General features: G+C 41.2%; 2 protein-coding genes across 3 annotated transcripts in view; one reads left to right on the top strand and one right to left on the bottom strand.

Annotated features, from left to right (window-relative positions):
* The window catches only part of kif16ba (kinesin family member 16Ba), a gene marked incomplete at its 5' end in the record, with an annotated part of 34,294 nt that extends 30,360 nt beyond the window's left edge, over positions 1-3,934 (top strand). The window contains 3 exon segments of the mRNA XM_071529010.1: positions 953-1,042; positions 1,357-1,440; positions 3,127-3,934. Of these exon segments, the coding sequence (XP_071385111.1) occupies positions 953-1,042; positions 1,357-1,440; positions 3,127-3,291 (339 nt within the window).
* An 88-nt stretch (positions 3,935-4,022) lies between these two features.
* On the bottom strand, positions 4,023-26,462 carry ndufaf5 (NADH:ubiquinone oxidoreductase complex assembly factor 5). Of its 2 annotated transcripts, XM_071529009.1 has the most exons (12): positions 26,045-26,462; positions 24,632-24,672; positions 24,372-24,435; positions 23,578-23,625; positions 23,191-23,294; positions 23,042-23,081; positions 21,466-21,663; positions 19,138-19,198; positions 17,340-17,423; positions 14,946-15,028; positions 13,733-13,840; positions 4,023-7,802 (listed from the first exon to the last, which is right to left on the bottom strand). In XM_071529009.1, exons 1-11 carry the CDS (start codon positions 26,279-26,281, stop codon positions 13,754-13,756), a joined length of 1,047 nt encoding a protein of 348 aa, XP_071385110.1. In that variant the 5' UTR covers positions 26,282-26,462; the 3' UTR covers positions 4,023-7,802; positions 13,733-13,753. The 2 variants fall into 2 exon arrangements, with proteins under 2 accessions (XP_071385110.1, XP_071385109.1); XM_071529008.1 differs by lacking the exon at positions 4,023-7,802 and having other exon boundaries at positions 13,644-13,840.
* Between the last annotated feature and the right edge of the window lie 446 nt (positions 26,463-26,908).

Here is a 26,908-nt window from a genome sequence, read left to right as displayed (position 1 = left end):
TTTAACAACAAGACTAGCTAGCTATCAGCCATGTCAATGTCCCCAAATCAATATCAAGATTTTCACGAACAGATGAGATCGGCCATGTGTCTGTGGGCCGCAGCCTGAAGCAGAGAGTTGAACAGCGAATGGGATGTGAGATGATCGCTTACCGTATGTGATGCAAAGTATCAGTCAGTTCAGAGGGGCAGTGTACTTCCTGCAGCTTGTGTGTTACAGTCGCCATCCTGTGGTGTTCAGAGGATGAGGCTGTTGCTATGGTTACTCATTTTAGATACAGGCTGATGCTACGTAGCCAGCGCATTAATTTAGAACGGCGAACAGACAGTTTCACTGGAACTACTTAGTAGGTGTCCATTATCAGGAATTAATGGACACCCTGCAGCCAATCAGAATCAAGTATTCATCCAGACTATGGTATAATGCAAAGTAATTACTGTTAGTGCTATCGAGTAAGGAGCAAGATTAAAAGGAAAAATAATAAAAAATAACCAACAGCCAGCTTCACTGAGGTACACTCTGGAACTGCAATGTCTCTATATGGTCAAAGAGGGGTTGCCATATTTTTAAAAATTTTGTGTGTATTGAGCCTTTGAGTTTTGTCTGAATTGATCCGTTTCCCCAAATACCAAACAAGTCGACTATTTGTCTTTCTTTCCATCTTTGTGTCTTGTTATCCTCCATGCTAACTCTGCTTAGCCAAGCTGACACGGGACACAAAATTATGACAGTGGTGTCAGGTGAATGACGGAGGGTTTCCTCTGGATCTGATTTTGTAGCACAGATCCATGTGATCCAGATCAGAATTGAAAAAATGTGACTCACATTTGACGCGTAGCCTGTTTATCTACCTGTCTCTCTTTCTGTCTGTCGGTTTATCTGTCTGTTTATCTGATTGTCTACCTGTTTATCTCTCTATTCATCTCATCTGAGACTTTTCTCTCTCCTCCAGATCACAGTGATGGATGAGACCTGGACGGTGTTCAGACGGTACAGCCGCTTTCGGGAATTGCACAAGAGCCTCAAACTGAAATACCCAGAGGTGAAACATTTTGCTCCACTGTCTGCCTTCACATTTTGAAATGTAGTCCGTTCAGACCCTTTGCCACAAAGTAGTTCTTACACAGGTAAAAAGTGAATAGATTTGTCTGTAAATTAAAACGGCTTGTTGTCATACTCCAATGAAGCAATCAGGGAAGACCGCAGTACACAAGCAAGTGGCTGGTGCAGAAAAATAAGTCTTGATATAAATATGACAATATATTCCTTAAGTATCCCATTCTATTCTTCCATTATTTTGGTTCATATGAACTAATTTTTGTATCTGAAGTTTGTGATGTGTCGGATCTTTTCCAGCTGGCAGCTCTTGAATTCCCTCCTAAGAAGCTGTTTGGAAACAGAGATGAGAGGATGGTTGCTGAACGACGGAATCACTTGGAGGTTTGACATTTATTTTTTTTGTAATTAGTATTTTAGTGGATTTTTGTATAAACATTGTCACATTCTGGTCAACAAATCAAATGACTCCTATACATCTATAACATAATAATAATAATAATCATAAATACAAAAAAATAAAATAAATAAATACATCAAAGGTATATTCCTACATTAATATGCACCATAATCTCATCTAATTTACAAGCAACAGATTAATTCTCAGACATATAAAGAATGTGTAGTTGTGCTGTGTGTGTGAGTATTATGTACATGGTATGTGCTTTACTTCAACATCTGTCCACATTAGCAGTGTATTCCAAGTAGTCTCCCCACTTCGCCCCTTATTTCTCAGTCCTGTCCTTAGAGCTGTAAGAAATTTGTTGGTATGATGCCACTTTTAGCCAACTCCGTGAACCGTTCCTGGAAAGAAGGCTCACCTGGGTTCCTCCATTAGAATTTGCTTTCCCACCATTATACTGGTCTGAATAAAGTCTGCGGCTCCACAGTGAGATGTCATTTGTGGATCACTGAGAACATATAGCCTCGGGCAGAGGGAGGTTTGACATTTTGACTCGGCACACTGCTTTAGATTATTCATTTGCAGATATAAAAATGATAAAACAAATGCCTGTGCGTCTTGCATGGCCTAGCAATTAAAGCAGGAGTGATTTGTGTGTGAAAGCGTACAAGCCGGGAAACTGACGGCTTGTTAAAGCCAGTGTGGACGGGTTTGACCTTTTGGCTGACTTCTCTGTCTGAAAGGGGTCAAAACTGAGTTCAGACCAGCCAGACATCATGACAAGTCATCGCTGAGTCACCGGTGTTGGTCAACAACACTATCAACCCCCGCAGATATATATAGAGTCATTTTGTGCAATAGGGAATCTAACTTATTGTCCCATGAGCATCCAAATCAACAGTGAACAGCACTGTTACTGTTTCAGTTCCGCACCCAGCATGACTGGGCGTTCACATTACTACTACACCACTACTATTACTACAAAAGTACTGCTACTATTACTTCATTTCATGCTTTTCGATGAAGATAGTGTATGTCTATCACATTTGGCTTAAATGTCACTGTCCAATTCATTTCCCGCTGATTGTACATTAGTTTAGTTTTTCCTCGTCAAGTCCCTGTAACCGCGATGATTAGCTTTTCCTCCATGCTGTATGTAGGAACCAATGTTGTGTATTTGTGTTCGACAAGCGCTCTGATTGGTTCGCTTGAGTTGTCGCACCTACGCGTCATAGCACATTTTCATAAAGTTGAAAATTTTCTAACTTTATGTCTAATGTCTTCTCGTGTCGCCAGCTGCCACTGGAAATGACTGACTTGCTGTTTCTTATGTCACTTTTGTAGCAATAGATGTGAACGCCGGGTTGGAACCAAAACTGGGACCAGTCAAAATGTAAACTATGTCTCTGTGAGCTGTGTTTAAAGGTTTTTAGCTTACAGTTGGAGCCGATGACTTCCGGGTCGAAGGCTAAAAAGGGAACGCGGGAAGTCGGAAAGTAACGGGAGGAAACGCATTGTTGATTTTGTTATTTTCATCGGATTTGTTGACGATAAGAAATGAATTTAAAAACACCGGCCGTATCCTTTAACCACAACACCACTACTAGAAAACACTAGTGGGGAATCTTGAGTTAACAGCCTGTTCTCCTCCTGTTCCTTGTCTCCAGCGGTACCTGAAGAACTTCTTCCGGGTGATGCTGTCCTCCTCCTCCAGCTCTCCCCTGAGAGCCGACGCCGACGGCGGTTTGCAGCTTTCCAAACACGCCGTCTGCGAGTTCTCGCCGTTCTTCAAGAAGGGCGTGTTCGACTACAGCAGCCACGGCACCGGCTGACGGTCTGCGCCGCCGTTTTCACCAAAAACCAAAAAACTGTTTTCGGTGCCTTTCCCGGGGCGGCGGCGGCCTGGGGGGGGTTCGCCTCCGCGGGTCAGAACAGGAGGGGGATTTGCAGGTCAGTCTCCTCTCCGGCCTTGTGTCAGTCGACAAGAGGAACATCTCAAACATATCAGGTGCTGCTCAGCTCTTAGTCCATATGCAAACAATATCATGAAGAGGGGTCAAGAAGTCACTCATGGCCTGGAAAGTAGTGAATCCAGCATTGCTACGTATGTTTAAAGGGTTTCAATCCAACATGCTACACGTCCATTTTGGAGAAAGATATTACCTTAAGTTCATTGCTCAATATTTTAAAAACGCAGGTGGTGATATCCTCTAAAATGTTACTATTTTGTAAGCAAACCTCTTCAGATAGCCAATAGCTTCAGAAATATTAATCATTTTATCGGAATAGGTGTTCAAGTTTTTTAAAAGGTCGATTTCTCATGTTGGAATGAAACACTTTATTTGTTGTGAAGGCATGCTATACAGTCAGGCAATAAACAACTATATTAAATATATTTAGATGCAGCTATGATATTTACAGCAACTCCATCGCCCATCTGGTGACGGCTTTTCATGACGGGTGCAGACTGGTCTTGGGCAGAGCAAGGCACTGACGCTGCCCGGGGTTAGAGGTTCAATTCCCTGTGTAGCTCAGTGGGGGGGGGGGGGGGGACTCTGTGGCACCCTGCAGCTCCTCCAGGGTGCAGGAGGCAAAACCAGCTGAAGAAAGTAAAAGATTTCAGCTGCTCCTGGAGAACCGGTGGGCTGGAAGATGAATTCCTTTCATTTCTTCAGGTCGGTTGGGCAGAGCAAGGCAGGGTGACGAGTTCGATTCCCAAACTGAAAATGTCTGCACTCCTGTTACTGTAAAGCGCTTGGACTTGGGTTGTGGTCAGTTTTCTAACACTTAAGGGGAACGAGGCCCCGCTGTGGCTCCTGGTCTCACTGAGTAATAACACAATACCACAATAATAACAGTTCACCATCAGTGCTTTGTGTTGTTTTAATGCTGCTAGACGCTGAGTGTAGGCCGAGGAGCTGTAGTTTTTCAGTGCACCACAAATCACTCACATGAACCAATAAACTATGTGGAAATAATGTTAATATACTGACTGATCTTTGATGACACAACAGTGGCTAGCTGTTACTTAGAAATGTTTTTATGTAAAATACACCTGGTTTATCAGACACATCCTAAGACCAAAATATACAAGTTTCTCCTGAACAGCAGCGAGCGAGCGAGTCTCTTCACCTCCTCCACCCCACCACGCACCAAGAAGACCAAACTGAGTTTACTGATGTCACATTACATGACTTCTGGGTAATGAAGTCCTTCAAACTTTCAAAAAATCCAAACAGTTACACCTCACTGCCACTTGGGGTCGCCAAAGTGCGGAGTGCAGCTTTAATACAGCAGTGATACCCGAGGGGGGGGTTCTTTACTGTGATTGGAGGTGTGTCCCAGCAGTCACAGTAAAGAACGTCCTCAACAGTATTACAGCTTTTATACGATTATCATGAGTCGGCATGGCAACCAGTAAAGCAGGACTAGCCGAGCTTCATGGGAATTATCAGTACGGGCGGAACGTGTCTTTGACCAATCAGATTTCTCAGAAAGTGAAAGCGTGTTATTACCCACAGAGCATTTCTCACTCAGCACAGTCCATAGAGACGTAGTGTTCATAATAGAGGGAATATTTTGCCCTAACAGTAGCTCAAAGTGTTCACATAAGCACAGCATACACAGCAATAACAGATTATGTTTTGGGTTTTTTTTTTATGACTAGAAGCTGTGAGAACAATAGTGCGTCATCTTTCCTCAGCGAGTCACACCTCAAGTCTTCCACATTTAGCAGGAACAGAAGCGTTCTGTGTCGGTCGCTGTAAGAACTGTTAAACCAGGTTTGTGTGTGAACAGGTTTGTGTGTGAACAGGTTCCACTTGAGCACTTGGGAATCAGGTTTATTTGATCTTTACAGCGAGGAAAACACCAGAATCTGACTCAGCAGGAACAGGATCGCTGTGTTTTTGGCTCTGCCTTGCCTGTATTTGCAGGTTGTTAAGTTTCATTCGACTTTGCCTGAATACAAACAGCCTACCACTGACTGCTTCTTTCATAAGCCATATTGTATACATAGAATGTATATTTGAATGTTAACGTGCATAGTTTTCTATATGATATGCTTGTATAAATGCAATGTATAAACTATTGACATTGAATGTCATTAAAGGGAATGTACATTTTGACCATTTTGGACGATTTTTTTTTCAGGTGGTGAACCCTGTTTGTTTTGTATGTTCATGAACAAAATCCCATTCTGTTTTTGTCTATTTTCAGACACTCAAGTGAGGCAGAATTAGAGAGAAATAGATATTAAATTTGAACTTTTTTTTTTTCAATATTTAATGTTTCTTGAAGTGGAAAGCATTTTGCATCACGCACACTGCCTGCTTGTGTTGTATTCATGTCCTGTCAAACCACTTCAATACAAAAAAACTACACAGAAGCCAACTTGTAAAGTCTACTGTTTTATTGAAGTTGTGACTGATGCATTTATGGAATTAATAAATGTTGTACAACTTCTGCAGAGGTTTGTCAGTCATTAAAAAATCAGCTGTTGTGGGAAAAACCTTTCAGATGTTCATCTTTACCTGTGACTCATGGCAGATGTCTTGAGTCTGACTTTTATTCACTTAGTCAGTGTATCCAGGACAATTATAGAACAGATATGTTTCCACTGACTCTTCACAATATATAACCTTAGTTTGTATGGCACTTTTCAACAGTTACAAAGGGCCTTAGAGGCATTAAAGCAAACTTAAATAAAAGGCAATAAGATCAGCAACAGTCAGGCATGAATTGAAAACAAAGTTACAAAGGAATAAAATGGGCAAATCCAGCAGAATAAAACAGGTGAAGACCAACTGCATCTCTAAAAATGACTTTTATTGAGTGATTTAAAGGTTGACACTGACTTTGTACACTAATGACACCAACAACATAGAATGAGCAGATTACATGGCCTAATCTGTAGTGAAACTACAGATGAACAAGGGGATTTGTGCTATCACTAGACAATTTATGGATCTGCCAGTAAAGCGGGACGATATTGGCTTTTTAATCAAAATATGATATTTGCTTGTCAACGTCATGCTATGCTGATATGATGGAGGTGACAATATTTTACTCAACAGTCAGTAAAACCTGCAGTGAAACCTGCCTCACCTGCCTTAAAGAGCTGCTGACCCACCTAAAACAAATTTCACTCATGTTTCAGTGGACAGTTTTAGTGTCCCATGATGGTCTAAATGCTGTTTCAGAGGCTTTTCACCCTGACAAGAAGGACAATTCTAGAGGAAACAATGAATACTTGCACTTTTTTTGACATGATAATGATCAAATTGAAGATATTAAACATTACCACAAAATATCAGCTACCGGCAGCTGCAATCCAAAGTATTGGTACCGACCTTCAAACATCCATCTCAGTCGAACCTTAATTTGTCCCCTGGACACTGAAGGGTAAAACCTAAATGAAAGCCAACTTGATGGAATTTAAACTTAAAAAGTCTTTGATTTTCCTAATCACACTCTCTTCTAACAGTCGTATCAGATCTCTGCAACTCTGCAAAATGGCAGCAGCAGTCTTTAATGTAACTATTATTGAGTGGGGAGAAGTTTGCTTAAAGGCAATCCTAACCCAGCCCACAGCAGACTTGGGTATCTCAGGTCATTGGTGGATTCTGGGCGAGATAATACACACACTCCACATTGCCGGGTCCTTTAGTTTCCAGCTTGCTGACAGTGGCGTACGGTTGATCATTTGGCGGTTTGGAGGTTCCTGGGGTTTCAGTCACGATGGTCCAATAATACGGACTCTCAACGCCGGTCTCCCTCCTCGGCCGGACCTCGCTGTCCTCGATCTCCTCATAAATCACCTCGCCCACGGTTTTGTCCACGTTGGTGTTCCCCACAGCTCTCTTCTTGGAGCAAAATCTCAGGGTTAAGATGCCCAAAAGCACCAGCGCTGCACCGATGACGACACCGACGGGTACTTTCCAAACATCTGAGTATTGCTGGCCCTCTGGCTCGTCTTCGTCCTCCCCTGGATCCAGTCCGTTCAGGTTTGGTCCCTGGGCAGATCTTGATCCGTCGTTTCTCTGCGTTCTGCGGCCCACCAGTTTGGGATCTGTGGTCACAGTCAGATATTCTGCTTTTTTCTCATTACAAAGGTAAAAGCCATCATCACGTTTCTTAACCCTTGTTATTACGAGTGACTTATCATCTGCCAAGGAACTATAGCGTTTGTCAGGTCCATTGTCCTTTCCATCTTTAATGGTGAGAAGTACCTCCCTGCCGCCATTTCTGAAGCGGCTCCACCTCACCGCCTCACCGGCCACAGCATGAGGACAGCTCAGTGTCGCCGTTTGGTTCTCCAGCGCAATAACCTCCAGAAACACGTCTGCCAAATAAAACACATACAATTAAAGAAGTATGACAAGAGTTTGTCCTGTTGGTCAACTTAGCTGTTAAACACACAGTATGTCATTTCTGCCGCTAGGGGTCTCTCAATCAAAACAATAACAAAAGACGTAGTTTGATGACGTCGTGAAGTGACATCAGGGACCATGTTGGAAATAAGTGTTCTCACTTTCACATGTTATCCCTTGGATTCATTGTCTGCTGTATCCATTAATACAATCAATCAATCGAAGTAGCGTGGGATCATGGGAGTTATTTTTACGGGGACAGCTTCGGCGTTTCCCGTGGTGTTTCCCGAGTTTCCATCGCCACTGACAGGCGACCAAATGAAACGCACCGTTACCTTGAATACAATTACAGATTTCTCTTGGTTTGAACATCGTTGGAAACATTTGGGATAATGTAAGTACACAACTCAAAAAAATATATAACTAGTCGTTTTTAGATATTTTAATGTGGAAATGTTACATATTATACCTTTAAGTGATAAGAATGTAAACACCAAAATAATCTATCATTAGCTCTGGTGCTCCATGCTAACACTTTGGCGTACACTATGTTGAGTGATAGTAGCCTCCATGCTAACACTTTAGCATATACTATGTTTACTGATAGGGTGACTAGATGTCCCCGTTTTCCAGGGACAGTCCCTGGATTTGGTGTTTATGATTTTAATGCAATCTGGACAATTACTTTATTTCTCCTATAAATTAGTAAGGGGGCTTATGATTTCTGTCAGGTTCCAGAATATACCTATGTGGCAAAGTATTTGTAATTTCTGAATCATACAGTATCAGTAGTAGAATTGACAGAAATGGGAGTTCGCTGAAAAACAGGTTATCATTGATCCACACTGGTTTGAAATGACTGATTCACTCCAGTTACCAAACCTCCTAGTAGTCTGATATTAATTGTCAGTAATTTTCACTGTTTATCCTGGTAAAATGTCCGGCTGAAATGACCCACTGTATTGTATGAGTGAACTCTGATGTCCTGGGGTCATTTTAATCCCGTCTGGATCGACATTTGCTGACTTGCACACTGGCATCTGCAATACATGAACCACATGTGACGTCCCCACATGTACTCCCAAAAATCTGGTCACCTTAGTGATAGTAGGCTCCATGCTAACACATTAGCATACAATATGAAAACACTAACTTTAATAGTTTTCATTTATGGTGTTTCTATTTAAATCCTATCCTGTGCTGCAGCCATGGCCTGATTTCCCCTCTGGTGTTTATAAAGTTTATATTATCTCCAATTTAAATCAATATTATGGATGCAGCAGGGCTGTTTTGAGCAGAAATAATTCTCCATAGAGATCTGAAACAGCTTCACATCTTTTTACTCTATATCTTTAATATTGCCCCAGGCTGACAGCCTGGTTACACAACTACATCACAGGGAGGAGACAGAGGGTGGTGGCGTGGCAAATGGCGCTCACAGCCCCTTGGATAGATGTGACATCTGGAGTGCCACAAGGGGGTGTGGCTTCCCCGTACCTCTTTCTGCTCTACATGGCCACTCGTGATGCTGTTTAAGGACACACTGGATATGCAGATGATCTAGGGTTGTCATGAGCGATCCCCCTGTCCAACATCATGGAGGACACATCAATACCCCAGGAGGCACAGAGGCTGGCTGAATGGGCAGCAAAGAACAACATGCTGCTAAATGGAAAGAAATCTGTAGAGCTGCGGATATGCTTTGCACGGGACCCACCACAACCTCCTCCTCTGAGACTGAAGGGACAAGAGGTACCTGTTGTGTCCGTGACAAAATACTTGGGCGTTCACCTAGACTCAAACCTCAGTGGGGACACTCATATTGAAGAGGAGGAAGCTGCTGTGAATTTGATAAGAGACCTGCAGAAACCTGCAGAAACCACCACATCCCCTGCATGATCTGATGTGTTGCCACCAACGCACAGCTGTACTGCCAGAACATTAAGACACCAAAACACACTGGTCACAACAAACCGAATGAAAAATTCAACTCTGCATACTGCAGTTAGGCTAATAAATCAAGCATCTTAAAAGAGCTTTTTATAAAGCAGGTGATGCGAATATAGTTTGTGTATACTTGCCTCCTTTTTGATCAACTGTTTAGGAAGTAACTATTGAAATCTATTTACTTATTTATGTTTTTGTTTTATCACTTTACAACAGCTCTCTAGAGGCTACATTGTCATGTTTTAAAATATAGTCTGAGCTCCACTTAGTAATCTTGTATGTAAACATATTCCTGATTTTTTTTTTTATCTTGTTTTGTTTCACATGTACAAATGTGCTTTTTTTAATGTTTTATGATCTTAATGTTTTTGATGTAAAATTCTGCCTAGTTTTCAGTATTTTTGATTTCCTTTTGAAAGGAAGAATTGAGGGACTTCACTCTCTGAAAAGTTATAGCACTATACATATTTTTGTCCGGTGAGGCCAACAAAAGGTCTTTTAAGTTGTGATTATCTTTGGAGAGGTAAGGCACACTGAATCGTATCCTGGTTGACAGAGTCACCAGTGTGAGAGTGAATACTCAATACCAAGAAGTAACGCTGCTTGATTCTGTGTTTCCTTTAGGGGGTAAAAATATCTTTCTGTTTTACTTGATTTGATTCTTTTAATGCAATGCATTTTGCTTGTTCTTTTATATGAATTTTATCTTTTTCACTTTGTCTCGATGCTTTTAATGTTTTATGTAAAGCACTTTGAATTGCCTTGTTGCTGAAATGTGCTATATAAATAAACTTGCCTTGCCTTGCCTTGCCTATACCTTACTGCAAGCATGAATTAATAAAAGTCAGAAGTCAAAGTCATTTCAGAGCAACCAGACGTACATCACATATTGACCACATGTCTGATGTGTATATCTTGGAATGGCCTGCTTGTTAACACAATATTTCTAGCCTTAAGCCAGGCTCTGAGCTCTACTTTAAACATGGTGAAGATGAAAGACTAATAAAGTAGATTTTCTTACCAGGGGAGCTGTAACAGAAGCATGCGGTGACCAGAAAGGCGAGGTAAGGAAACATCTCTGCAGCCTGGGCATGGACGTGTTGAACTGAACTGAACTGAACTGAACTGAACTGAACTGAACTGAGCCTGAGCCTGAGCCTGAGCCTGAGCCTGAGCCTGGGGCAGTGGCTGTGTGAAGCCGTGTGAAGCCGCAGCTAAACTTTCATCTATGAGGAACTGGACTTCTGACTAATGCTGAGAGGGTGTGGTGACACATGCTGAACTTGGCATCAGCTGACAGAAATAGTTTGTTATGGACAGTTCATACTGACAGTTCAGGCTGGGAATGTATGGGAAAATACCTTGATAACGTTAAGGTCTTGAAACATTTGGGAATCACACCAAAATGCCTGGAAAAGGAATAAAAACTACTTAAACATGACTAGATATTTTATGTAGTTTTACACCCAGTGTAATTTTACATAAAGTTAGGGTTTGTGATTGTCATACTTGTGAAGAATAATGTTCAGCTGTAGAGTGATAATGTTAGTCATATTGTCCAGTTGCTATCAACTTCAATAGTTTGTTAGAAGCAAGAGTGGAAGAGACTAATTACATCTACTCACATCACTGTAATTGAGTAGCTTTTTTGTGTATTTGTACTTTTTTGAGTATTTTTTTGTACTTCACTCCATTTTAAATCCCATCCATCACAGAACAGATTGTGTTGTCTCTCCATCAGCAACAGAAACTGGATCAACGTAAACTGACAAACTGTGGATCCATTCACAGTGAGAAGAGGAATCTGACTTTACTTTGTTTCTGCTCTTTATTTTGTCGTTTCTAATGTTTCCAGTGAAAAGAATCTAAACATCGAACAAAAAGTTTGGAAATTTGTGTTTGGTAGATTATTTCTCTGTTGTAACAATGCTTCTTGGCAATACGTTTTATACCGTTGGAAAGCCTGTTTATTTCCCTTTTAAATGGTGCCCCATTTGTAAGGAACATGCATTTGTGGGATGAGCAGCACAGCTGAGTATGTGGGTTGCGCTCATGTAAAATTTGCCAAATCTTCTCTGCCAATGCCAAACAGCTTATTCTGCTGTTGCTATTGACTCTTGTTTGGTGTTGTTTGGTGGATTGGATGATTGAAGTCTATCAGTAACAAGGAAGAAACAAGACGTATTGGCAGTTTTACAATTTATTCATTTAACAAACAGTCAGCAGCCTCAGTAGCGTGTGGAAGAACCATACACAGCCACAACAGCCTGGCACCTCCTCCTCATGCTGGTCACCAGCCTGGTCACACACTGCTGTGGGATGGCATTCCACTCCTCAACCAGGATTTGTCGCAAGTCAGCCGACGTGGTTGTGTCGGTCACTCTAGCACGAACAGCACGCCCAAGCTGATCCCATAAGTGTTCAATTGGGTTGAGGTCAGGACTGTTGGCAGGCCATTCCATTCTCTCTACTCCTAAATTCTGGAGGTAGTCTCTGATAAACCCCGCTCTGTGGGGGCGAGCGTTGTCATCTTGGAGGATGGAGTTCGGTCCCAGACTGTGGAGATATGGGATCGCCACCGGTTGCAGAATCTCATCTCGATATCTCTCTGCATTGAGATCGCCTCCAATGATGACAAGCCTCGTTTTTCCAGTGATGGAGATGCCGCCCCACACCATCACACCGCCTCCACCAAAAGGTGTTACTCTATCGGTGCAGCGATCAGCATAGCGTTCTCCCCGTCTTCTCCACACTTTGACCCTACGATCCAACTTCCGTAGGCAGAATCTGGACTCATCGCTGAACATAACGTTCCTCCACATGTTCAGGTTCCAGTGCAGGTGTTGCCGACACCAGCGCAAACAGGCCTGACGGTGAAGGGCGGTCATGGCAGGCCTCCTGGCAGCCCTATGAGCCCAGAGATTGGCTGCGTGCGGTCTGTTCCGGATCGTCTGGGCCGAGAGCCGTGTGCCATATCGTCCTGCAAACCTTGACTGCAAATCTGTAGAAGACAGCCTACGGTTCCTAAGTGCTGAAAGGGTGAGGAACCGGTCTTCTTGGGGTGTAGCCTTCTTGGGACGCCCACTTCGCGGTCTGTCTCTGACATCCCCCGTTTCATGGAACTTGGCCTTCAGTTTGGAGATGGTACTATGGCTCACTCCAAATAATGCCGCAACTTGCTTTTGTGGAACACCAGCTTGAAGTCGCCCTATCGCACAAGCCTTATCGAGATCAGACAAACGTGGCATGCCGATTCTTGGAGCAGACACCAATTGATCACTGTAGCAGGGCCCATGCTCACAGGTGCTGCCAATCAGGTGCCAATCAGGTACCTGATTGTCAGCACCTGGGGGAACCGGAAGCTCAAAACAAGAGTCAATAGCAACAGCAGAATAAGCTGTTTGGCATTGGCAGAGAAGATTTGGCAAATTTTTCACGAGCGCAACCCACATACTCAGCTGTGCTGCTCATCCCACAAATGCATGTTCCTTACAAATGAGGCACCATTTAAAAGGGAAATAAACAGGCTTTCCAACGGTATAAAATGTATTGCCAAGATTATTATTATTATTATTAATTATTAATTATTAATTATTATTTCAACAGAGAAATAATCTACCAAACACAAATTTCCGAACTTTTTGTTCGATGTTTAGTTTGAACTCTGTCCTCTCTCCTTTTAGAATCACATGGAAAAGATCACAGCTGACAACGTTCTCTGTTCTAAAGATTTTTTGGGTGAACTATTCCTTTAAGTCAGGATCAGTTCTGAGCTCTTCCTCATCATCTGCTGTTGTGTATTCATATCTATAACAGTAAACCTGCCTGCCAGGAGAAAACATGAGGCTCTCACATCTCTGTTGTCATTACTCAAGTTTATTGCAGAGTATTACAGGACGGTGGTTGGTTTTTACCTGGCTACAAAACATAGTTATTTAAATAAAACACTATTTACATCACGCAGCAGGCCAGCGGCTCAGCTCTTCTCGGTGGATGTCGGCTGGCTGATCTTCGATAAATCCCCGAACGACGCGGTGGCCGAGCCTCGCTTCGCCGGTTTGGCCTGGCAAAGGAAACACAGACCGTTCAAATAATGATATAGGACATGTAAGGGATAATGCCCGACGAGGTGTCCGTTATCAGGAATTAATGGACGACAGGGAGGCCAGAACCGTCCGACACGTAGCAGAGTCCATTAATTCCTGATAATGGACACCTCGTCGGGCATTATCCCCCTTATACCATGGTCACTTGCCAAAGAAAAAAAAGATTAAGACCATTAATTTATATTTTCATGCGTTTTGTAATCAAAATCTAAAGTTTTTCGCAAGCCATAACTCAGTTTCCCTGGTAACACCTGAGGGTTTGACTAATACCTGGAACAATCATTACCATCCCATAAGGTTCTTATGCAACGGAAACGTTGTTCACTGCTCCAGTAAATAGGACGAACCTTAGATAGGACTTGGCAGCAGGAGATATTTCTAGTCCGCTCAGCTCATAGAACCCTTTGGCTCAGCTATGAGCCAGAAAGCTAACGTTATGCTAGCAACATTCAAAGTCAATAACAAACAGTAAATATAATTTGACAGTATGTTTAACAACAAGACTAGCTAGCTATCAGCCATGTCATTGTCCCCAAATCAATATCAAGATTTTCACAAACATACAAATTGTAAACGGAGGCTTTGACTGCGTCCCTGTTGCTATGGTTACTCATTTTAGATACAGGCTGATGCAACCAGCGCATTAATTTAGAACGGTGAACAGACAGTTTCACTGGAACTACTTAGTAGGTGTCCATTATCAGGAATTAATTGACACCCTGTAGCCAATCAGAATCGAGTATTCACCCAGACCATGGTATAATTTCATATAAATAAATGTCTGTTTCGCTGCTCTCTGTCACAGATTGTTATAACACAGCAGTGATTCAATCTATATTATAGTTCATAAAGCTTTTCCATTGTCTGTTCTAAACACCCATGAGCATGAGCATGAGCAGCGATGGCCAGCATGGCTGGACACACTGTTTGATTGACACTTGATCTTTGAGAAGTGCAGTAGTGCAAAAACACCACAGCAACGACCGCTTTGCACCAAAGATGGAGACACTAAAAATAAACTTGCAGATCATCGTCCCTGTTTCAGCTGAACTTCTTCTTTACCTGTGACTCATGAGGCTTCCAGCCAATCATGTAGAGGATCTCGAAGGTGGCAGGAACGGACCCGTCCTCGTTTCCATACATCTCTGAAACAGTTTCAGACAAACAATATCATCTTTTCTGCAGGTTTGGTTTGGTTGGAATGAAAACCTGCAGACTCTTTAGGTCAGTGATTCTCAACCTTTTTCATATCAAGGACCCTAATTTATTCCACATTAGGGCCACGGACCCCCATTTGATGAGATTTTGTCTCTCGGACCCAAATCTGAGAATATCTTTTATTGCTAGATATGATTGTCCAGAATTCCATGACTATCTGTATTGTAAGTAGAGAGATGACAGAGAAACTATGATCAGAACAGTCATTCTGCTACATTCTCTAATTGTGTTAACTTCTTGTAAATGAAATGGTGAAGTTTAACAATTCATCAGCTTGCTGGGGACCCCCTGGAACCCCCTGGAACCCCCTCAAGGACCCCTGGTGGTCCCTGGACATAAACATAACACTCTGCTAACTCTCCGATGTCATGATATCTGTGCTGTTCTGAACTGTAGTCTGTTCAGGACTGCAACATGTTCTGGTCCTGCTGCTGTCTATCTACAGAGAGGGAAGTGAAACCGTAAAATCTTCCTAAAATTGGCTGAGAACCGTTTATTTTGGGTGCTGTGGATAACAGCAATGCAGACGAGGGTTTAAGGAAGGAAAGATCGACCGCATAGAAAAAAAAGACAAACGGAAAGAAGAGAAGAGTCAACATAACAAAATTAGTGCCAGTCGTTACACACTGAGTGAAACGATTAAACGTTTTTCAGATTGTCCTGTTTGTCAGATTAACCCACTAAGTAATTACAATTTACAATTACAATTTCACATTTGGCAGACGCTTTTATCCAAAGCGACTTACACATGAGATTTGCATACAACACAAGCAAGTTTCTAGATAGGAGAGAACAACGAGAGTAAGTGCTATAGAGCTAAGTTCTGGTCCAACAGGACAAAGGTGCTACGAGACAGTGCAACAAGCTAAGTTCTGGTCCAACAGGACATAGGTGCTACGAGGGAGTGCTACAAGGTAGTGCTATGAGGTAATGCATAGAGTGCATCAAATTTTTTTTTTTTTTTTTTTTTTTTTTTATGAAAGGAGGTATTCGCTAAAGAGCTGGGTCTTTAGCCTTTTCTTAAGGATAGAGAGGGATTCTGCGGATCGAATGGAGTTTGGCAACTCGTTCCACCACCGGGGAACCACAGAAGAGAAGAGTCTGGCTAGAGACTTAGGGCCTTGCTGAGGTGGCAGCACCAGGCGCCGCTCCATGGCAGAGCGTAGTGAGCGGGAGGGAGCGTAGACCTGAATGAGGGAGTTCAGGTAGGTCGGAGCCGTTTTGGTTATTGTTTTGTAGGCGAGCATCAAGGACTTGAACTTGATGCGGGCAGCAACTGGGAGCCAGTGGAGGGAGATGAATAGCGGAGTGACATGTGCTCTTTTGGGCTGGTTGAAGACCAGACACGCCGCCGCGTTCTGGATCATCTGCAGAGGTTTGAAAGTACAGGCCGGGAGCCCTGCCAGTAATGAGAACACAAACACCAAAATGATCCATGCTAACCATTTAGCACTATGTGGAGTGATAGTAGCCACTAGCATTATCCAAAGTAAGAAAAGTGTCTTTGTAGTAATAGAAAGTTTTTAGTAGTTTTTATTGTATGGCCTGTGGATTCATACATTTTAAAAATTAAATATCATTAACTCTATGTGGAAACAGGAAAGTAGTTCCTGCTAGTTCAATGCACTACCTTGTCTTATATCATATTCTGTGTAAATTTTACCAATCTCCTACACAAAACTGACAGACTGAACCACATATTTAACTTCTCATTTTATCACTTTTGAGATACTGTAACTCTAGCGTTAGCATGGAGCTACAATCGCTCAACATAGTGTACGCTAAAGCGTTAGCATGGAGCTACAATCGCTCAACGTAGTGTACGCTAAAGCGTTAGCATGGAGCTACAATCGCTCAACGTAGTGTACGCTAAAGCGTTAGCATGGAGCTACAATCGCTCAACATAGTGTACGCTAAAGCGTTAGCATGGAGCTACAATCGCTCAACGTAGTGTACGCTAAAGCGTTAGCATGGAGCTACAATCGCTCAACGTAGTGTACGCTAAAGCGTTAGCATGGAGCTACAATCGCTCAACATAGTGTACGCTAAAGCGTTAGCATGGAGCTACAATCGCTCAACATAGTGTACGCTAAAGTGTTAGCATGGAGCACTGGACTGAAGTAAACAATCTACTGGGAACATGTGGATGATTTCGGTGTCTGTGTTCTCATCAGTTAACAGGAAACTTTACCAACAGGCCAAACTCCCAACATCTCTGTGTATTCCTTCAGGATTTACCTTCATAAATGGCTGCTGCTGCTAAAATGGTGTCTCTGTGCAGCAGCGACCTTCTGTTCCAAGCACAGTTGCTCTCCCCCATACCTACAGAAGATGAAAATAAAAGATAAAAACACTCAGCCAAATAAAGTACAGTCTGTCACTTGCTTATAAAGTCTGTCAGAATGAAACACAGAGCCACAAACTACACAGAGCAGAAGTTGGCTGAGCGGTTCAGGAGTCTGAAGCCAGGTTTAAGGCTTTTTAAGATCTTTTGGTATAGATCTTTACATTACAGCACACAGACTACAGGGTAATAACTGTGCAATTGCATAGAAATGATCAGAAAGTAACTGGTAACTTATGGTAATAATGAGGAATTATTAGCATGATAACAGTCCTACATTAATGTAGTAAGTTGTGCAATCATTACTATGTAATACTTTGGAAACATTTGAAAACAATTTCCTTCTCTCTTGAATGGAAGTTCCCTATTGTAGTTCAGAAGAAGGCTGAGGCTGTTACAGTATTGTTACCCAATAGCCGTTATGACAGTACTAGAAACACATGGTGTAACATGACTGTATGTATTTAAGACATTTTAAAACTTTTTCATTGCCTCTTCCTAACCAGGACTTTCTCTGATGTGTGTTGTGATTGGAGCGTTTTCTTTCTGATTCCTGCTGTCATTCGTCTTATCAAGAGAAACAGAATGTGGAAAGGTCGAACAGTTTCAGCTGATTCAGTTTGTAAAAGCCGATGCAGACTGTGTGGGCAGAAGCTGATAAATGTCACTTCACAACATGTAAAAAAGTCTTTTTGAAAGTAACAGACGAGCTGCTGGGCTTCCAGAACGAGACCAAGCTGGTTTACATCTGAGCAGCAGTGTGTCTGTTCTCCATGTTGTTGAACAGGAGGTGAACTCTGACACTAGATGATGCTGCGTTTGAGTGACATATCTCACAACCAATAAAACTTAAAGCTGAAGGGGGTCGTCCTGTTGGCTCAGCTGTCTGAGGAGCGTATCATGTGACCATGTGATGTCCTGGGTTTGAATCTGGCCCAGGACCTTTGTCACATGTCATCTCCCTCTCTCTCTCTCCTAGTCTTTCCTGTCTATCTCTACTGTAAAACTATAACAATAAAAGGCAAAAAGCCCAAAAAATAATCTTTAAAAAAACCAAAATGAAGGTTGAGTGTATCCTGATTGGAGCTCGTTGTTCAGCTCTGTCTCAGGTTTCCAGACCGTCTCCAGCTCTCCACACTGGATTTTGTAAACCTTAAATTTAGATAAACTCAATGAATTAATCTCATTACATGCTTTTAAATCCAAAATGAAAGAATTAGGCTGTTTCCTTAAGATGTCAATGTTCTGAATTTACCTGGTTAGTTCTTTTTAATTTTGTCTCCTTTTTGTGTTTGTATTTATGCTGCTGCCTGTCTTGGCCAGGTCTCCCTTGAAAAAGAGATTCTGGGACATTCCTGGTTAAATAAAGGTTAAATAAATAAAAAAAATAAAAAGATACTTTAAGACTCGTTCAGACATTTTAAGAACCTCTGATACCCTGCTGGTCCCTCAGAGGGTCCCAGGCAGCCCTCACCAAACTGAAAGATACTTTTATTTCATCATTATTTAATTCACCGCATGTTAGTAGAAACACAGACTGTGTAAGAAAGTGTATTCTGATACTGGGCTTCATTCTGCCCAGTGTAATCGCTCCGTTTACGACAACTACAGTCACCTGTGATAAGGGTCCATGTCATGTGACCTGCTGTCTGTCTGTGATTGGCTGCACAGTGTGTGTGCAGCAGACTGTACCTTGTAAGTCCGTCATGACTTCTAAGATCCCCGGATAGTGAACCTGGATCTCATCAATGTCCTGCAACAGACAGCGGGGAGACGGGACTGGGTTTATTTAATGATTTAACACACATGAAGCAGAAATAAAATCATGTTGGTTCTCATACACACACACATTTATGGAAAATGTGTTGTGTATTTATTCTCTCTCTTGTTTTTATGTTTTGTGTTCTTGGTTTTCTGTAAAGCTCGATGTGACAAACCTGTTTTCTAAAAGCAAAAAGTGAAAGTGTTTGCTTGCGTCAGTAAAAGTCTCAGTTCAGCATCATCACAGATTTCACTTCTGTATTAACCACAAGACTCTTCTCTGTGTTCAGTGTGAAACTAAGTGAGCGACCTCATTAACCACACTTCTTAAAAAATATTTTTACAGTCCGGCTCTTAGAATTTGATTTTTATTTTTACTGCTTCATCCTCGTTGTATTTGGCTTTTTTATTCTTCAACCCCGTTTGTAATTCATGTCTGCACTTTTCATTATCTCTGTTATCAGGATTTTATTCATATTTTTTTATTGTCTGTAAAGCTGTTTGTCTCTTTGTTTTGAAAAGGTTTATACATTTAAAGTTTAGTATTATTTATATTGGTTGTTGCTTCATTGTCTGTTTATAACCACAGTATGAAAAGGTCTGTACACATTAAGTTTATTATTCATTTGTTTTATTGTCTGTACAGAACTTTCTTTTTTTTACTTTTTTTTCAAAAGGTCTGGACAAATCTTACATTTTTTACTACTGATTTATTATTTGTGAAGGACTTTGATCTGAAAAGGGTTAAACTGCATAAGATGAGTTCATTACAGCTGACAGCAAACTTAGTTTATACAAGAGTCCTAAGTAAGTCTTAAGTCTCAAGTCTAAATGTAGAACAGCAAGTCAAGTCAGAACAAATCAAGAGTCCAGTATCAATTTAATATCTTAAAGAAAACTAAATATCTAGGACTTTTCAATGCAATATGGTTTTAATAGGATAAAAACTTGGTAAGAGCATCATGAGTTTGATTTCTAGAATCGGTTTCAACTTCAATAAATTCAATCATTCCATACAAATTCAGAAAACAGAATTTAAATTCAGTCGTCTGCTGGAACAAATCTCATCACTTTCAATCTAAGTCATTTACACAAACACAAGATCTCAAGTCAAGACTTTAGAAACCTTTTCAAGTCATCAGAGTACAAGTCAGAGTCAAGTCCCAAGTCACCAGAACCCAAGTCAAGTCAAGTCTCAAGTCTTCTCTTCAGGCATCAAGTCAAGTCCCAAGTCACCAGAACCCTTGTTACAAGCTGTTTTCAGACAGTGAACTGACTAACAGAGTGTTCAGTAGCAGAGGTAGAAAGTAACTCAGTACATTTACTCAAGTACTGCACTTCAGTACAGTTTTGAGGTACTGACACTTTACTTAAGTATTTCCAATGTATTTCCATTCTGTGAGACTTTCTACTTTTCCTCCTCTACATCTCAGAGGGAAATCTTGTTCTTTTTCCTCCACTGCATTTATCTGCCGGCTGGAGTTACTAGTTACTTTGCAGAAAAAGGTTTTACATGCAGAACATAAGATAAGCTCATAAAACATGTTGCATTGTTAGAGTTTAAACTCCCCAACAGTATATGGAGCAGTTAGACCGACAACATTAAAATACTTCTGACAGGTTCATGCTTCAATAATTTAACTCTCTGACAGAATGACGACTTTTACTTTTCATACTTCAGTACATTTTACTGCTAATACTTCTATACTTTTAATGAAGTAAACTTTTGAATGCAGAACTTTTACTTTTAATGAAGTATTTTTCCATTATGGTGTTGCTAAATTTACTTCAGTAAAGGATTTGAGGACTTTTTAACCAAACCCCTTAATTTCATCCCTGAAATGTCCTTATTATAAACATTAATTATCCATTAAAAATAATAATAGCTTTAATAAGTATGGTTAGTATCTTGGGTTTATAAGGGATTTATTCATGGGTTGATTCACAGAGACACTAGAAATTAAGGGATTTTTCATGGAAATTAATGGAAAAGTTCCTGTCTCCCTGAACTTTTCATTAAATTATTCATTAGTAAGGAGTCAAGATTAAGGGGAGTTTAAGGAGGTTTCCGATGGGGTCTCCTCCATTAATAACTCCCTTAATTAAATTTAAGGGGATTTTGCATGAAGGGGTGAATTAATGTAAACTAATGAAAATGTGAGGTTATTTTCAGGGACTACTGGTTGGTAGAGGCTGTGCAGCAGTGTGTGTGTGTGTGTGTGTGTGTGTGTGTGTGTGTGTGTGTGTGTGTGTCCTCACCACAGTCAGCATGCTGAAGCCGGCCTGGCCCAGCAGGTTTCCCAGGTCGGTGACGGCGGTGTAGGGGGAGACGTGGGGGGAGAAGCCCCCCTCCCGCTCCGTCTCGGCCAGCTGCAGCGAGCAGCGCAGCTCGTACAGCGTCTCTCCGCCCGCCATCGCCCCGATGAACACGCCGTCCGGCTTCAGCACCTGCTGGATCTGAGGGGGGAAACCAGAACCTGGTCCACACAGGGTTCCTACAGGACCAAACCTCATGATTTATACACTCAGTATCCACTTTATTAGGTACACCCCCTCTGTTCACACAGCCACCTGTTACAGCTCTGTGTGCCTCTGGTAGAGTCTTGGGTCGTGTCTCTTCCTCCATGATAAAACCCCCAAATCAGTGATTCTGTGATCTGTTGCTCCAGTAGAGCAGACTGGAGAATTGTGTTGTTTTTTTCTCTCTCCATTCACTGCCATTGTCTGGAGGAACAGTCTGAAAATCACTTCTAGCACATAAAGGAACGCCGACAAAGCAGATTCTGACAATATATAAAGAAACTAGTCCTGCTGCTGAATTGTTTTGAAGTGAATCTCTTTCTTTATGTTTATTAAACCTTTCAGTCTGAACAAGCGCCTTTTGCCCATCTACAATAATAATAATAAAGTGGATACTGTGTGTATGCTGAGACATTTTGGTAACACTTTATAATAACCATCATTAATAAATGGTAAATTGATAGTTAATTAAACTTTAGTTAATAGTTATTTTACTGTTAACAAACAATGAAATGATCATTAATAATGTTTACTAATTATTAGTAATGCTATAATTTATGTTATTTTATCATTCGTTTGTGTAATATAAAATCATTTGTTTATAAATTATATATTGTATCATAGCTTTTTACCCTTTTTGCCGTCTCTTATCAGCTATGATACAATATATAATTTATAAACAAATGATTTTATATCATCATTTCATTGTTTGTTAACAGTAAAATAACTATTAACTAAAGTTTAATTAACTATCAATTTACCATTTATTAATGATGGTTATTATAAAGTGTTACCGACATTTTTTGTTAGGTGTTTTACATTTCAGGTATTTAACTGACACCAGACCAGTGTTAGATTCAAGATTCAAGATTCAAGACTTTATTATTATTGCTCAGGTACAGGTGTACAAGGGCATTGGAACTCTTGTGCGGATCTCTCAGTCAAGTATGCATATAAAAACAACAAGAATAATAATAAAAGATACACATAATAATAAATATAAACAGAAAAAGTATAAATAGATATAAATAGTAGTAAATGAACTAGGGTGACTATGACCTCCAGTGGGGGATCATCAGAAGGCAAGCAACCACTGATATGAACAAAATCTCATAAAAGCATTAATTTGTTTGTTTCCTCTTAAGAACCTATTATATCCTCATGTAACTCACATCGGCTTGATTCTAGTTTTTAAAATATATATGTATTTTTTGCGAGGCTTTTCTGTCGTTCATTACTGTGTTCTATACACTGTGCAAATAGTTCAACAAAACCGATTATTAATGTTATTATGGAGAATTGCTGTGATCCTGACCTGTCTGAGCGCTCCAGGCAGGTCGTTGATCCAGTGCAGACTGGCAGAAGAAAGAGAGATGAGTTTAGATTGGGCAGGAAGCAATGGGGCTGATGGGAAATGTAGTCTTAAACTACTACTACTACTGCTACATAGACAGAATGCTTCACCTCATGCTGCTCACCACCAGGTCGAAGGTGTTTTCTTTAAAAGGCAGAAACTCCTCGTCGGCCAGAACACAGTGAGTCGGGATCTCACACTCTCTCTTCTGTTTCTGAGGGTTGGAACAATAAAATAAAAAAAATAAAAAAAATCCTTCATATCATCCATTAGTATTTCAAAAGTGCAGATGACTTGTGATGACGTGTGCAGATGACGTGTGAAAGTTGCCTAGTGCAGCTTTAAAAATGTCACTATTATATAAGGAAACGCTTCAAGATCCTTAATAACTATTTTGGAACACACTGTTGATCCCTGTAGGGAATCCACTGGCTGTGTTTAGTGAACTCGACCCGGGTTCGATGTGTGTGATCATCTTCATCGTTCCTCTCACTCACCAGAGTTTCGTCTGAGATGTCGGTCAGGAAGAGACGCTCCACAACGTCCTGCAACCAGCAGATACACATCAGACAGAGAATATTCAAGTCTTTTCAGAAGGGAGCAGAGAGACAGATATGGACAGAGGCTGAGCTGTACAGGCAGACTGGAGATCAGTTCTACAATCATTTCAGGAATAATCTCATTGGTTGAGTTAAACCTCAGTGGGCGGAGCCAAAGAACAACAGTTTTTTTGGAGCACAAGTTAGTTAACCGGCAAACTTGGATGGCAAAGAAAAATATATAAACCGCAATTTTTCAGTCATGACCATGGCATCATGATGTTGAGGCTCAGCAGCTAGCTAGCTAGCTTACCTAGCTAGTTATAGGCTAGTATGGCTAGTTTGAACTTGAAGGTCAGCTAGCTAACCTAGATAACTTAGTATAGTAGATTGTATTATTTTTTCAGTTAGCAGCAGAGCGCTAGGCTTCATAATATTAGCTTCCTCCTCTCTTACCTCTTGGCTTTTTCACTGAGCTTCCGTCTAATGTTATAGACAGAAAATGTGTGGTTCTTTGGCTCCGCCCACTGAGGTTTAACTCAACCAATGAGATTATTTCTGCCTCTGAGAAATGTTTGTATAACTAAAACAAGTCTGCCTACCACATATACAGGTGTACAGACTGTACCACTGATACAGTACAGGTGTGTGGACTGTACCACTGATACAGTACAGGTGTGTGGACTGTACCACTGATACAGTACAGGTGTGTGGACTGTACCACTGATACAGTACAGGTGTGTGGACTGTACCTTGCTTAAATGCTCTGCAATGTGACTTTTCCCACAGCCGATGTCCAGAGCCAGAGGAAACGTCCTGCAGAGACAGGAGGAACATGTGACCACCAGCCTGTCAGACCATCAGACCTGCAGCCCGTCAGACCTGCAGCCTGTCAGACCATCAGACCTGCAGCCCGTCAGACCATCAGACCTGCAGCCCGTCAGACCATCAGACCTGCAGCCTGTCAGACCATCAGACCTGCAGCAGCTCTGTGTCTCATCATGTCTCTTACCTTGCAATATCATAGACCCGGTCTGCCACTCTGCTGCCGACCTGCAGCCACACAACACAAAACACAAAAACTCTGTTAGTTTGCACTTTCTCCACTAGATCCCATGTGTTCTTATGATGAGTGCAGGAAACAACATTTTTCATCCACCGGCCAACGTGGCTGCTGGATTTCACTGATCAATACTGAACCATCCAGTCTGGGGTCCAGAATTAAAAAAGAAACCGTCTGAGGTTAATTTCCACCCATGCGTTTGGTTTTTTTTGGTCATTTTAGTACAGTTTTGGTCTGTGCTCAACACTCACTGCACTTATCTGCACATAACTCATAGCATGTAGGTTTTATTTTTATTCAATAATTATACCCCTGTATTGATTTTGACTTAATTAATTAATTCACTTATTAATTCATGCTTGCAGTAAGGTGAACTGAGAACAGAGCAGAATTTAAAAAAAAAACACATAAAAAGACCACATTTGTACAGGTGATTTGTACAAAAATATAAAGATTAAAAAGAGATTAAAAGATCAGCAGAATGACATCTTAAGAAGTATTATACTGTATTGTAATGTATATTCGTCTTTACATTTTTCTCATGTTGACACCTGCACCAAGAGAAATTTCTTGCACATTGTACTTGGCAAATAAAGTTTCTGATTCTGATTACACAGTGATAAAAACATATAGAGGCCAACTGATCCAGCCTCAAAAAAAAGTTAGACCAAAAAACAAGCAACAAGTAACGAGGTCAAGGGTCAGAGGTCAGAGGTCACAGTACCCAGATGGCACAAGCTTTCCACTGACTGACCAGCCCCTGATGGTTAATAATAGGGTTCCTACGCAGGTCTGGAAAGTCTGGAAAAGTATTAAAAATGAATTTGATCATTTCCAGGTCTTGAATAGTTTGGGAATTTGAAAAAATGTCTGGAAAAGTATGGAAAATGTTGCGGTTCAGGTCCGATACACACATCATTCTAGCTTTTATGTTGCTGTAGAGCCACTTTGAGTCCACAGTTTTTGTTGATGTGAAGAATAATGTTCAGATAGAGGGACGCTCTTATTACCCAGCCGCTGTCAGCATGCATTATATCAAATACAGACCAAAATCAAATCCGGTCAAGAACATAGGGTCTGGGAAAAATCTGGAATTTTAAAATGGAAACCGTGTAGGAACCCTGCCAATCATCTCACATATTCTGATATTTGTCTCTGTGAAGAACAATCTTCATCTATACAGTGATATGACCTAGTTAGCAGGGGCAAGATGTCTATCTGCGTAAATCATATTGAACACCAGACAAAATCTTCAAAACAAATCAAGGTCTGGGAAAAGTATGGAATTTTTTAATTGAAAATGTGCAGGAACCCTGTAATAAAACAGTATGTCAGTATCTCAGGGTCACCCTCTGCTCCTACCTCGTCCCTCAGGTAGTCGTACTTGTGGCTGTCCTGCAGTGAAGCCGCCCACCTCCTCTGCCTCCTCTTCATCTCTCTGTTGAACACGTTCATGGCTCCTCTGGCTGAGCTCTGCTGTCTGGAGGAGAGCATCCAGCAGCAGGAGGAGGAGGAGGAGCAGGAGGAGAGGGCAGTGTGTCCTGTCAGGAACCTCACACACACTCCAGACAGCAAGCTGCTTCCTGCTGACCTGCTCATCTTGTTGTTGTTGTTGTTGTTGTTGTTGTTGTTGTTTAGTTTCTGGAGATGTCTGGTGTGTGTGTGTGTCAGCTCTGAACAACACAGTGAGCCTCTAACATCTGAGCTTGCACAACACAAACCTTCTTCTTCCTCCTTCCTGTCGGCCACATTGAATGACGTCAGAGGAAGACGGCGGGAAAATCTGGAAATGGATTCACCTTGGGTCATGAGAAAATACGGAACTGGATCACACCGAGAATAACGATTAAAATAGCGATAATAAAGTAAACCTACATAAAATAAATAATAATATTGGTAGTTCAGTTTTAATACTAGAAAAAAAAAATAATACAAAAGCTCCACTATAGCTAGAATGCACACAAAGTAGCTTAGGGAACTGTAACTCAATAGAAATAGTTATCAAGGTCACAACTTTCTTTTGGGAAAAGTGTAACGTTGTATTGTCATTCACTGTTGTTATAGACTATTGAAAAGGTGATGTCCTGCTAAACTGAAAAAAAGTACATAAATTAAAGTCTCCTAGCTTGGGTTACACTGCAAAACTAAAAACCTAAACAGCAAAACCCTTGTCTTCCTAATAGGAGCATCAATAATACGTCTACGTATAAAAGTATAAAAGTATAA

This window comes from Centroberyx affinis, unplaced genomic scaffold (genome assembly GCF_046629955.1).
Source record: "Centroberyx affinis isolate AG114_WGS23_722 - 3 ecotype Tasmania unplaced genomic scaffold, CSIRO-AGI_Caff_v1 ptg001752l_1, whole genome shotgun sequence".
Taxonomy (NCBI): Eukaryota; Metazoa; Chordata; class Actinopteri; order Beryciformes; family Berycidae; genus Centroberyx; species Centroberyx affinis.
Note: the sequence above shows the minus strand (reverse complement) of the source record. Positions and strands in the feature narration are given on the sequence as shown.

What these genes read in the sequence shown, in the direction of transcription:
- ndufaf5 (XM_071529009.1), bottom strand. Translation starts at nt 26,281, where the DNA reads ATGAGCAGGTCAGCAGGAAGCAGCTTGCTGTCTGGAGTGTGTGTGAGG. An exon ending in TTGCAGAGCATTTAAGCAAG is followed by an intron (nt 23,626 to 24,371) that starts GTACAGTCCACA and finishes TGCTGGTTGCAG; the next exon opens with GACGTTGTGGAGCGTCTCTT. An exon ending in GCTTCAGCATGCTGACTGTG is followed by an intron (nt 19,199 to 21,465) that starts GTGAGGACACAC and finishes TGTCTGTTGCAG; the next exon opens with GACATTGATGAGATCCAGGT.